Source organism: Macaca nemestrina, chromosome 7 (genome assembly GCF_043159975.1).
Source record: "Macaca nemestrina isolate mMacNem1 chromosome 7, mMacNem.hap1, whole genome shotgun sequence".
Classification (NCBI taxonomy): Eukaryota; Metazoa; Chordata; class Mammalia; order Primates; family Cercopithecidae; genus Macaca; species Macaca nemestrina.
In genome coordinates, this window is record NC_092131.1 from 86,904,835 (window position 1) to 86,918,927 (window position 14,093).

Sequence of the window (14,093 nt, forward strand, 5' to 3'; positions counted from 1 at the left end):
AAGGTTTTATGGAAGTGGAAGAGGAGGAAAAGTCCCACTGCACTAAATTGAAGAGATAAAGTCAAGACAGTGAATATTAAGTAATATTTGAAGGATTCTGGCATAGAAGGAATCATGGAAATAGAAACAATGTGGATAAAATTTATAAGATATATTATGAATAATGTACAATTTTTTTATGTAGTGAGGTTTTGCTCTCCCAAAAGAGAGAGTGATCATGCTAGAATGGGAAATGAGAATAAATGTTAGATGAGGGAGAAAGGAAAGGCTTAGATTCAGAGTGGGGGAAAAATATGTTTCCAGGAACAATGCGGGGTGAGAAGGTACGCCTTCCAAACTCAGCCCTGTTGGAAGAGGGTTACACTTACCTGAGCTGACCCAAAGAGCCAGGTCACTGAGGAGCTGTGGCAATAGCAGCCTAGGCTGTGGTGGCTGTGGGAAAACAGCATGGCCACGGCAGTGAGGGGAGAAAGACATCCTGCCTACATTTGAACAATAAGAGGTCCTGACTAGGTTGATGGAGGGAACTTACCCATGGCACTGAGGCAGAGATGGCAAAAAATCTTCTGGACCACCAGTGACATCATGTGGCCAAAGATCACCAGACTTCTCTGCTAAAAACAGGTTGCTGGATATTCCCTTCTAGAGAATGTTGCAATTATGCCAACCTCTAGAAATGGATAAGCCAGCCCAGGACTTCCACTCGTGCCTGATGGGAGGGAGCCGGAGACCAGAGGTCGAAATCGGGTTCTGACAAGATGGCTGGGCTTCCCCGCACAATCATCAAGGAAACCCAGCGTTTGCTGGGAGAATGAGTTCCCGGCATCCAAGCAGAACCACATGAGAGCAACACCCATTATTTTCATGTGGTCATTGCTGGCCCTCAGGTTTCCCCCTTTGAGGGAGGGACTTTTAAACTTGAACTATTCCTTCCGACGAATACGCAATGGCAGCCCCTAAAGTATGTTTCATGACCAAACTTTATCATCCTAATATAGGCAAGTTGGGAAGAATATGTTTAGATATTTTGAAAGATAAGTGGTCCCCAGCACTGCAGATCCGACAGTTCTGCTATCGATCCAGGCCTTGTTAAGTGCTCCCAATCCAGATGATCCATTAGCAAATGATGTAGCGGAACAGTGGAAGACCAACAAAGCCCAAGCCAGACTAGAGCATGGACTAGGCTATATGCCGTGATTAATATTTAAATTGATCCTATCAGCAAGTGCACATCACTTCTCCTGTTCTACCAAGACTTCCTCCTTTTTGTTTGCATTTAATGGACATAGTCTTAGAAATGTTACAGAATAAAAAAGCCCGGACATCTTCAGCCTTAGGTGATTAAAAGCAAAAAAGAAAAAAAAAGAAAAGAAAGAAAGAAAGAAAGAAAGAAAGAAAGAAAGAAAGAAAGAAAGAAAGAAAGAAAGAAAGAAAGAAAGAAAGAAAGAAAGAAAGAAAGAAAGAAAGAAAGAAAGAAAGAAAGAAAGAAAGAAAGAAAGAAAGAAAGAAAGAAAAGAAAGGAAGAAAGAAAGAAAGAGATAAGCCCCGGGGTCCTTGAATTTATCACAGAAAGAAGGTAGTGGTGGGAGGTTGGGCGCGGTGGCTCACGTCTGTAATCCTAGCACTTTGGGAAGCCGAGGTGGGTGGATCACCTGAGGTCAGGAGTTCAAGACCAGCCTGGCCAACATGGTGAAATCCCGTCTCTACTGAAAATACAAAAATTAGATGGGTGTGGTGGTGCACACTTGTAGTCCCAGCTACTCAGGAGGCTGAGGCAGGAGAATCACTTCAACCCGGGAGGCAGAGGTGCAGTGAGCCAAGATCACGCCACTGCACTCGAGCCTGGGTGACAGGGCAAGACTCCGTCTCCAAAAAAAAAAAAAAAAAAGAAGATAGCGGTGGCAATAAGAATATTTTCACAATAGCTACATGGAGACTTCTGAAATTTAACTCAAATATTCAAAGCTGCCACTTTATTTTATATCACAAGGTGAAGAGAAACATACCAGCTCCTTATATTCCTCCCAGCTACAGGAAGAATCACAGTCTTACATCCCTCTGTCCTTCTTTATACCTCTGCAAAGAAGCAATACTTTTACATATCTTCATGTGCTCTTCTATTCGCAAGTCTATGAATAGCACCTTATTCCTAGCCACTTAAAGCATCAGTATGCTGGGAAGAGGGAAAAGGGAGGAAGGTGGCAAAGAAGATTAGGATGGCAATGTTACAGTAGAAATAAGCATGATAAAAAGAATAATTATTCTTTTTTTGGCTTTATTCCCATAGCCAAAATAGGTTTCCGTGTCTGCAACAAGCCAATCAGCTTGAAAGTCAGGACTTATCATGAGAGAAAACAAGTTTTCTAAATTAATTTATCTCCCTCTGTAATACATCAAGCCAGGCTTGGTAGACTTGGTCACTGAAATTGTATGTTGAAAGCTCCACACAGAATTAAGTGAAAGCAGGAAAACCTCACCCCTGCAAATTTGGGAGGATCATGGAGGAAAAAGGGGAAACAGAGGTAAACCAAGGAGTTTAGATGCCAGGGTTTGTTTTTTTGGTTTTTTTTTTCTTGACTTGAAATCAACCCTTAAGATAAATGGGAGCTTATGGAGCATAAGAAAACTTAAGGTCACCAAATATAGTAGCATGCTTCTGTGGGCATGACACAGAGAGGCTGCAGATCCTGAGGACAACTCCGGCTCATGGTACAAGGGGACATGCATGACTATATGAATCTAGTTTTCCAGTGCCTGGAAATAAGGAAATCCAAGGTGCCTGTATGTTTTGCCAGGGAAGATAGAGAAGTATGCAGAACAATAGTGCAACAGCACAAGGCTAGAGTCAAAGCAAAGTTGCTACAGCGTGCAATGACTTCCAGGAAGAACAGGAGCCAGAGATTCCAGCCATGAGTATGCTGTTAAGTGTTTAAAAACCCATTATCAGAAAAAAAATAATAATAAGCCCTGGTAGGTAGTATTTGCCCATTTTTATGGTATAAATAATCCCACTATAGTCAATTTCAAGCTCCAACATGACATCACTACTTATGAGTTTAGTAAGAGATATGTAGTAGCACACTATTTTATGGTGTTTCTACCATAAAGATATGATAGATGTGAACAATCTCATAGATATTAGTGAAACACAGTAAAATAGTTACGAAGTGATGAGTTTTTAGTATTATATTTATTTTTATATAATTTATTTAATTGAAAATGTCTATTAAGTACAAATTTATATACATATTATATACATACATATATAGATATACTTTTTTTTCTTTTTCTGAAACAGGGTCTTGCTTTGTCACCCAAGCTGAGTGCAATGGCATGAACATGGCTTACTGCAGCCTGAACTTCCTGGGCTCAAGGGATCCTCCTGCCCCAACTTCCTGTGTAGCTGGGACTACAGGCATGCGCCACCACAACTGGTTAATTATTTTTAATTTTTGTAGGACAGGATCTTGCTGTGTTGGCCAGGCTGATCTCGAATTTCTGGGCTCAAGAGATCCTTCCACCTCAGATTCCCAAAGTGCTGAGATTGCAGGCATGAGCCAAAGTGCTAGGCCTGCAAATTTATATTTTAATCGCAAGTTTAACAAAGAGCTCACAAAATTTCTGAAATCTTAACAATTTCTGAAATCTTAACAATCAGGTATTGCAAGCCAGTACAAACCAACTCCAGCACACAATTGATTCCAACAAGAGCAAGCACCCCAAATGTCTAAGTGGCACTATCCTTACCTATATGATTCGAGAAGTCCACACCCCAGCAAAGAAGAACAAAAGTCAGGCTGAGCACGGTGGCTCACGTCTGTAATCCCAACATTTGGGGAGGCTGAGGTGGGAGGACTGCTTAAGGCCGGGAGTTTGAGACCAACCTGGGCAACGTAGCAAGACCCTGTCTCCATTTTTTTTTAATTAAAAGAATTTCCAAAACAAGAAGAAGTATCTAAGGAATGCTCCAGCAATCTGAAGCCATCTGTTTACCTACTGTTACAAAAACAATGGAGTCATCCAAGACTTTTTAGATTCTCTGGCAAATTTGTTTGATTTTTGGTTTTTTGTTTGTTTGTTTGTTTGTTTGTTTGTGAGACAGGGTCTTGTCATCTTGCTCAGACTGGTCTCAAATTCCTGGGCTCAAGTAATTCCCCCACCTCAGCCTCCTGAATAGGTGGGATTACAGGTGTGAGCCATTGCCGCCCAACTCAATATTTTATAAACTGGAAGTAACTAAATTTACTCAATTGACCTAAATTTAGGGGATTTTTTTTTCTCTCAGTGTCCAGAGAAGTGGGAATATGTAAGAAAGATTAGCTTAATTATTAAAAATTCGGTACATTTTCTTTTTTTCTTTTTTCATTTTTTTAAACGGAGACACTCTTAAAAATTCAGTACATTATCAATTCACTTCTGAGTATAATGTGGGTAAACGTATGACCCTCACAACAACTTAAATAAAGAAATCACAGAAATTTGAGGTCATTCCAACAGCTCATGTTGTTCTTCACAGCTCACTTTCTAGATATGCAGAAATGATTCCTGCTTGCTGTCAAAACGAAAAATAACGAGGATCTTGGGAATATAGTTCTCATCTGGGAAATGTTTCAAGGTAGAATTCCAAGGAGGTGAATAGTTTTCTTCAAATCTCTTTGACAGTGTTTTTAAAAACTGGATCAAAGAAGATCCAGCTAATAAGGGTAATCAATTCAAGATCATAAGAAGAAGAGTCACACTCCATAAATAACCAAGTTTCATCGATTCTCAAATCAGTCAATGAGCTGATCCCTTGGAAGATTTTAATTCCATGCCAAAGCAGAGATTCAGTAATCCATCACCACAAGCCAAAGGGATGTTCTAAAGGATGCTTTCCTTACCTGCTCCGCATTCCACCTGAGAATACACCAACTTTCTCCAAGAGTTTGCTGCTGTGTCCATGTGAGTCCAAGACGAAAAGCATTCCTAAGGCTGGGGCAATTCACCATGGAACAAATACTTAATTCCCAGACTTTAAACATTTTCACGATTTTGTCAAAAATAGTATTTAATCTGTCTCTTTCCCCCCATCTTCTTCCTCAACTCACCCTCTACTCGCAGAGTTAATTTGTTAGGCATATAAATTTTGAATTAAATTATTCTTTCTCCCAATTAAAGAACATTCTTCTTTGAATTGAGGAAAATAATTTTAAAGAGCTATCATTTATTTTCTCTCTTTTGGGAGAGATGATAAAGCAATATAGATGATGTATCAGATTAAGTGTTACTGTATAAACACAGTAAGAGATGGATTCCTTAACCCTGTGTTTCCCAGAACACATTTAGTTCAACCTACTTGAAAACTGGGGCAGGGCGCGGTGGCTCAAGCCTGTAATCCCAGCACTTTGGGAGGCCAAGACGGGTGGATCACGAGGTCAGGAGATTGAGACCATCCTGGCTAACATGGTGAAACCCCGTCTCTACTAAAAAATACAAAAACCTAGCTGAGCAAGGTGGCGGGCGTCTGTAGTCCCAGCTACTCGGGAGGCTGAGGCAGGAGAATGGTGTAAACCCGGGAGGCGGAGCTTGCAGTGAGCTGAGATCTGGCCACTGCACTCCAGCCTGGGCAACAGAGCGAGACTCCATCTCAAAATAAATAAATAAATAAATAAATAAATAAATAAATAAATAATCGATGCTGTTATCATCCAAATGAACAGAACTACTAAACTACTTAGGTTAATTAATAAATGTAAATAACATTCCAGAGCAAACAGAAAGTACAAATGGTACCTTAGACTTTGTTTACACTGAGCATAGGCTCACATTGTTTGAAGTGCAGGCCCTGTCCTACAGTCTTGACTATATGGAAAAAGCATGAGAGATGTGATCATGGAGGGAAACATGACACAGGATTAGCAGGAGTTGATGCTCTCCACTTAGCCAGTCAAGCAACAAATATTTATTAACTTATTATTGCCAAGCACCAGAGTAGTTGCTGCAAATACATCAAAGAACAAAATAGACTGTTCTTTGCTCTGAAGGAGCTTACAATCTAGTAGAAGAAACCAGTAAGTACTTACACAAATAGCTCTTATAATATTGTACTGTAATCACCCTTTAATATAAGTTCTTATTTCCCAGAAAATTGTCTTCTAGTGGAGGATAATTCTTCCCAAGGAGGTGACAGATGAAATGAATCCTGGGGAATGAAGACATATTAGATGAATGAGCATACTCCTAAGCCCAGAGGAAGGAAGGCATGGTGATCTGAGAGAACCGAAACGAAGAAGATTATCAAAATATGCAAGAACGGGATCACAAAGTTTCTTGTAGATTTCAGGAGGAGACATTTCAAGGATATTAAGTCATAAAGCAACAATAGGAATGATAATTGTGGGGTAATAGTTCCACACTGCTTCATATCACCAAAATCTATTTCTCTGTGGTCCCCTTTGGGGGCATAGACCTACAATATGCACTTACTTACACTATTATTCAGACACAACTCTGCGCTTGGCTTCTAACACCTGTATGTAGTATCTCCCATTAAAGAGGGATTTCAGGGCACCTGGAGACTAAACAGCCGCTGAAGGTTGTTTTGCCATGCAAACCCAGGTGACTTAGGGCAAATGCTTTCTACTTAAAATAGAGAAGACTTCTGTTTACCTTCCAAATTCTGATCATTAGATAAAAGCATTCTCTTATCACTTCACTCCTGTATTTTCCTTATCAGACTTCACCATTCATCTTAGCAGACTACAAAAAGACATGGGAAAGACCAAAAACACATCGCTGGACACTGTGGTGACAGATTTCATTCTTCTGGGCTTGTCTCACCCCCCGAATCTAAGAAGCCTCCTCTTCCTGGTCTTCTCCATCATTTACATCCTCACTCAAGTGGGGAACCTGCTCATTCTGCTCACCGTGTGGGCTGATGCGAAGCTCCATGCTCGCCCCATGTACATTCTTCTGGGAGTGCTCTCATTCCTGGACACGTGGCTCTCCTCAGTCATTGTTCCTCGAATTATTTTAAACTTCGTTCCTGCCAGCAAGGCTATCCCGTTTGGTGGCTGTGTGGCTCAGCTGTATTTCTTTCACTTCCTGGGCAGCACCCAGTGCTTCCTCTACACCTTGATGGCCTATGACAGGTACCTGGCAATATGTCAGCCCCTGCGCTACCCAGTGCTCATGAATGGGAGGTTATGCACAGTCCTTGTGGCTGGAGCTTGGGTCGCCGGCTCCATTCACGGGTCTATCCAGGCCACCCTGACCTTCCGCCTGCCCTACTGTGGGCCCAACCAGGTAGATTACTTTTTCTGTGACATTCCTGCAGTATTGAGACTGGCCTGTGCTGACACAACTGTCAATGAGCTTGTGACTTTTGTGGACATTGGGATAGTGGCTACCAGTTGCTTCATGTTAATTCTACTTTCCTATGCCAACATAATCCATGCCATCCTGAAGATACACACTGCTGATGGGAGGCGCCGGGCCTTCTCCACCTGTGGCTCCCACCTAACTGTGGTCACAGTCTACTATGTTCCCTGTATTTTCATCTACCTCAGGCCGGGCTCCAAGAGCCCCCTGGATGGGGCAGTGGCTGTGTTTTACACTGTTGTCACTCCATTCCTGAACCCCCTCATCTACACACTGAGGAACCAGGAAGTGAAGTCTGCCCTGAAGAAGATGACAGCAGGTCGAGGGACTGAATGAAAATAAGTAACTGTCTACGGCCATACCACCCTGAACGCGCAGGATCTCATCTGAGCTCGGAAGCTAAGCAGGGTCAGGCCTGGTTAGTACTTGGATGGAAAAATAAGTAACTACAGCTACATAACCGTCGCTACCACTCTCTTCAGCTACTGCTGCATGTGACAGATGTTCGATAAATAGATGTTAGTTTCAGCTGAAATGAATATGATTCTACTAAGAAGAGGCTTCTGGTGCTATATTCAACCTCAAGAAATTATCCATCACTATTTTACCCTTTTCCGATCCAGCTCTCAAGAGAAAGCACATATGTTGACTCTGAAAAGTTGATGCTTTCTTCTAGAAGGAGGGGAAATTATTACTTGGGGAAAACCAACATAATACTGTCCTACATTCATTTGCTTTGCTCCTAATTTCCCAAGCCTCTAGGCATTCAGAATTGCTTTGCTCACATCAAGGCAAATCCATCCTTCCAGGTACTTAGTTAGAATCTCTGTGTGGCTCATCTGTGTTTCCTTTCAGCCCCTCACTTTTCTCCGTGTAGTAATTCATCAAAATCCTGTTCACTCTGCTTCAGAAGTGTCTCTCTGGCTTCTTATGTGGTCTCCTGGTCACCTCCACTTTCCTCCATACAACTACCAGAGTTTTCTTTCTGAAACATACAACTAAATATTTTCTTTCCTGTCCTTATAAATATTTACTGGCTTTCCACTGCATATAAATAAAGCCATACCTCTTAGCTTGGAATTCAAAGTCCCCCACAATCTGCACAATCTGGTACCAACACACCTAATCTCCCAAAATATCTCTACCTCCCTTTTCTCTTCCGGCCCCATTAATTTACCTGTCATTCCTTAAACATTATCCGTACTTCCCTGCCTCTGAGCCTTTTCTTGAGTTATTCTCATATCTGAAATAGCCTTCCTCCTCTATATTGGTAAACTGACGTTTTATGCTTACTTTGAGGTCCAGGAAAAATCTTTATTCCTACAAGAAGTTTTCTTATTCTTCCACTCATAAATTATATCCTCCTTGTATTCCAGTGGGCCTTCAAATTTTATAATAGCACTTTTTTTGGCTGGACTATATTATAGCTTAGATTGCAGTTTCTAGAGAAAGGAAAGCATTTTTTTTTCTTTGAGATGGAGTCTTGCTCTGTTTATCACTTTGCATCACAAAACGCTGAGATTACAGTTATGAGCCACAGCACCCAGCCAGGAAAGTATGTTTTATTGATGTTTATGTTGTAGCCTCCTTTTCCCCAATATCTACTAGTATCCACTTATAGAGGAGATGGCTGGGTGTCCATAAAAATCCATTCTCTCTTTCCCTAGTAAGAAGGCTGTAGCTAGAATGTGGCTGCCCTTTTGTGGATATTTCTCAGTGTCTCTTGTAGCCAGATCTAGTCATATATCTAAGTATTCACAAATTGAACATGAGAAGACTGTATGTATGTGTGAGATACTTCCACCTACATATACACATAAGTCCCTCAAAACTGGCACATGGCCGGGCGCAGTGGCTCACACCTATAATCCCAGCACTTTGGGAGGGCAAGGCAGGTGGAATACCAGAGGTCAGGAGTTCAAGACCAGCCTGGCCAACATGGTGAAACCCCATCTCTACTAAAAATATGAAAATTAGCTGGGCACGGTAGTGTGTGCCTGTAATCCCAGCTACTCTGGAGGCTGAGGCAAGAGAATCGTTTGAACCCGGGAGGTGGAGGTTGCAGTGAGCCGAAATCATGCCACTGCTCTCCAGCCTGGGCAACAGAACAAGACTCCATCTCAAAAAAAAAAAAAACTGGCACATGAATTTTTCCACATTCTTTTTCTGCTCTAAGCTGGAAAAGGCACATGATGGGGACCTACAAGGAGCAACTTCTGACCAAGTAGAGAACAATAACCTACCAGCCTGGATCACTCACCTCAGAATTCTAAGTGAGGGGGAAATAAACCTTCAGCTTCTTTAATCCAGTGATTTATTGTTGGGTTACTTTGTTAGAGCAGTTTTTAATCCACTGATTTATTGTTGAGTTACTTCGTTACCTCATCCTAACTAATGCTTTACCCAATCAACAATTTTTTAAATTAAAACAGCACCAGGGCTGGGCACGGTGGCTCATGTCTGTAATCCCAACTACTTGAGGCTGGGAGAATAGCTTGAGGCCAGGAATTCAAGACCAGCCTAGGCAACCAAGTAAGATCCCATCTCTAGAATATGAACAAACAAGCAAACAAAAACAGCACCAGGAAAGTCTTTTGAACTGCATCTAAATTGTCCAAAGCAACGCCAGGCGCGGTGGCTCATGCCTGTAATCCCAGCACTGTGGGAGGCCGAGGTGGGCAGATCACGAGGTCAGGAGATCGAGACCATCCTGGCTAACACGGTGAAACCCCGTCCCTACTAAAAATACAAAAAATTAGCCAGGAGTGGTGGTGCGCGCCTGTAGTCCCAGCTACTGGGAGGCTGAGGCAGGAGAATGGCGTGAACCCGGGAGGCAGAGCTTGCAGTGAGCTGCGATGCGCCACTGCACTCCAGCCTAGGCAACAAAGTAAGACTCCGTCTCGAAAAAAAAAAAAAAAAAAATTGTCCAAAGCATCCAGAAAAACTTTTGGTTAGTTATCACAAGCCATGTAGACAAAGATCTAGAAGCCAGCCAGTCAGTCATTCAGTAGGTCACTGAGCAAATCATGCAGTGTCTTCTGACCAGGCCAGGCTGATGTAAATAACCCTTGCATTTTCCTCTGTGACCTATCCTGGTCTTACCTGGAGGAAAAAGAAAATATGTAAAAGAAGCTGAAGACAGAAGACTCAAGTATGGAACAATATAAGAGCAGTGTCGATCGCTCCTTCCAGAAAAATGAAGGACAAGGTAAATGTGTTCTTTCATTTGCCAACAGTTTTTTTATTCATCTATATGTGAGAGCTCATATTGGCCTAATTTTAAATAATAGATCAAGCCAAAGACTCAGAAAAATAAAAATGTATATATCTGAGACAACTGGAATAAACATGAACATCAATTTTGTTAAAAGCCTTTATGACCAGCCTGGGCAATATAGCAAGACCTCATCTCTACTAATTAAAAAAAAAAAAAAAATAGCCAGACATAGTGGTGTACACCTGTAGTCCCTGCTGCTTGAGAGGCTGAGGCAGGAGAATCACTTCAGCCTAGAAGTTGAAGCCTTCAGTGAAATATAATCGTGCCACTACACTCCAGCCTGTGTGATAGAGAGACCCTGTCTTAAAAGAAAACAATTATTTATGAGAAAAAACTGCAACAGTGAGATCACAAGATATATTTATATCTTCTCCTATAAGAGAAGCCATTTAAGACAACTTCTGAGTCTACGGTAATTTATTTTTTCTCAAAGCCAATATTTTTCACCAATACATAATAGAGATATATTTTTTTTCAGGGTTCATGTGGTAGATTAACACATTAACATAATTTGTAAATATCAAATCAGTGTAATTGGAACGTCCATCAACTTAAATGTTTGTATTTTCTTTTTTTTTTTTTTTTTTTTTTTTGAGACAGAGTCTCGCTTTGTCGCCCAGGCTGGAGCGCAGTGGCCGGATCTCAGCTCACTGCAAGCTCCGCCTTCCGGGTTCACACCATTCTCCTGCCTCAGCCTCCCGAGTAGCTGGGACTACAGACGCCCGCCACCTCGCCCGGCTAGTTTTTTGAATTTTTTTAGTACAGACGAGGTTTCACCGTGTTAACCAGGATGGTCTCGATCTCCTGACCTCGTGATCCACCCGTCTCGGCCTCCCAAAGTGCTGGGATTACAGGCTTGAGCCACCGCGCCCGGCCAATGTTTGTATTTTCTTTACGCCAGAAACATTTGAGTTATTTTATAGTGATTTTGAAATGTACAATAGTTTATGATAAACTATAGTCACACTACTAATCTATCAAACATTAAGTGTTACTTTGTGTACCAAATAGTATATTTGTACCCATTAATCAACCTCTCTTTATCCCCACCTACTTCCTACCTTCTACCAATCTACTCCCTATATTTATGAGATCCGCTTTTTCAGCCCCCACATATGAGTGAGAACATGCAATATTTGTCTTTCTGTGCTTGGCTTATTTCACTTAACATAATGGCCTCCAGTTCCATCCATGCTGCAAATGACAGGGGGTGTGTGTGTGTGTGTGTGTGTGTGTGTGTGTGTGTATGTGTCTGAATATTAGGCTGTTGTGTATATATACCACATTTTCATTACTCATTCATCTATTGATGAGCACTTGGGTTGATTCCATATTTTGGCTATTGTAAATAGTGCTACAACAAACATGAGAGTGTAGATATTACTTCAGTATATTGATTTCCTTTCTTTTGGATATATATCCAGTAGTGGAATTGCTGGAATATATGATGATTCTATTTTAGTTTTCTGAGGAACCTCCGTGCAGTTTTCCATAATGCCTCTACCAATTTACATTCTCACCAACAATGTACAAGGATTTCCCTTTCTCCGCATTCTTGCCAGTATTCATTACTCCCTGTCTTTTTGATAAAAGCATTGTAACTAGGGTGCGATGACATTTCATTGTAAAGCATTGTAACTAGGGTGAGATGATATTTCATTGTAGTTTTGGTTTGCATTTTTCTGATGATTGAAGATGTTGCACATTTTTTATGTAACTATTGGCCATTTGTGTGTCTTCTTTTGGAAAATATCTATTCAGATCTTTTGCCCACTTTTTAATTAGATTGTGCGGGGATTTTTGCTATTGAGTTGTTTGAGCTCCTTATGTATTCTGATTATTAACCCTTTTTCAGATGGGTAGTTTGCAAATATTTTCTCCCATTCTGTGAAGTGTCTCTTCACTTTGTTTATTGTTTCCTTTGCTGTCCAGAAGCTTTTCAACTTGATACCATCTCATTTGTGTATTTTTGCTTTGGTTGCCTGTATTATTGAAGTCCTATGCAAAAAAATCTTTGTCCAGATCAATGTCCTGGAGCATCACCCAATATCTTCTCGTGGGAGTTTCATAGTTTCAGATCTTAGATTTAAGTCTTTTGTCCATTTTTATTTGATTTCTGTACATGGTGAGAGAGTGATCCAGCTTCATTCTCCTGCATTTGGTTATCTAGTTTTCCCAGCACCATTTATTAAAGGACTAACCTTTTCCCATCATATGTTCTTGGTGCCTTTGTTGCAAGTGACTCGGTTGTATGCTTGGATTGATACCTGAGTTCCTTACTATGTTCCACTCATCTATGTGTCTGTTTTTATGCCGATACCATGATTTGGTTATTATAGCTTTGTAGTATGCTTTGAAGTCTGGTAGCATGATACCTCCACTTTTGCTCTGTTTCCTCAGAATTACTTCGGCTATTCAGGGTCTTTTGTGGTTCCACATTAATTTTAGGGTTGTGTTTCTATTTCTGTGAAGAATGTCATTGATATTTTGATAGAGGTTGCATGGTATCTGTAAATTGCTTTGGGTAATACTGACATTTTAAAACTATTAATTCTTCTGATCCCTCAGCATGGAACATCTTTCCATTTTTGTGTCCTCTTCAATTTCTTTCATCAGTGTTTTATAGTTTTCCTTGTATAGATCTTTCATTTCTTTGGTTACATTAATTCCTAAGTATTTTATATTATTTGTAGCCACCATAAACAGGATTGCTTTCTTGATTTCTTTTTCAGATTGTTCACTATTGGTGTAAATAAATGCTACTAATTTTTGCATGTTGATTTTGTATCCTGCAACTTTCCTGAATTTGTTTATCAGTTCTAACAGTTTTTGGTGGAATCTTCAGATTTTTCTAAGTACGAGATCGTGTCATCTGCAAACAAGGCTAATTTGCCCTCTTTCTTTCCAATTTGGATACTCTTTATTTCTCTCTCTTGCCTAATTGCTCTAGCCAGGACTTCCAGTATTACGCTGAATAAAAGTGGTGAAAATGGTTGTCCTTATCTTGTTCCAGATCTTAGAGGAAAGGCTTTCAATCTTTCCCCATTCAGCAGGATGTTAGCTGTGGGTTTAACATATATGGCCTTTATTATTTTAAGGTTTCTTTTTTTCTATACCCAGTTAGTTGAGGGTTTTTATCATAGAGTGATGTTAAATTTTATCTAATTTTTTTTAGCATCTATTGAAGTGATCATATGGATGTTGGTTTTGGTTCTGTTAATGGCATGCATCGCATTTATTGATTTGTGAGGGGATTGTTTCTGGGTTTTTGTGTCTTTTGGTTTTTGTTTGGTTTTGTTTGTTTGTTTGATTGTTTGTTTGTTTTTTGAGACAGAGTCTCCCTCTGTCACACAGGCTGGGGTGCAGTGGTGAGATCTCAGCTCACTGCAACTTTCGCCTCCTGGGATCAAGTGATTCTCCTGCCTCAGCCTCCTGAATAGCTGGGATTACAGGTGTG

At 40.7% G+C, this 14,093-nt stretch overlaps 1 protein-coding gene and 1 pseudogene across 1 annotated transcript; both read left to right on the forward strand.

Moving 5' to 3' along the window:
- The first annotated feature begins 758 nt into the window (after positions 1-758).
- On the forward strand, positions 759-1,208 carry LOC105496591 (ubiquitin-conjugating enzyme E2 N-like; annotated as a pseudogene).
- A 5,532-nt stretch (positions 1,209-6,740) lies between these two features.
- LOC105496590 (olfactory receptor 10G2-like) lies at positions 6,741-7,695 on the forward strand. Its single transcript, XM_011767150.2, has one exon. The coding sequence runs from the start codon at positions 6,751-6,753 to the stop codon at positions 7,693-7,695; it is 945 nt and encodes a 314-aa protein (XP_011765452.2). The 5' UTR covers positions 6,741-6,750.
- Positions 7,696-14,093: the final 6,398 nt, after the last annotated feature.

Bases quoted from the DNA above. Each gene is read 5' to 3' on its own strand.
- LOC105496590 (XM_011767150.2), top strand. From the start codon at position 6,751: ATGGGAAAGACCAAAAACACATCGCTGGACACTGTGGTGACAGATTTC.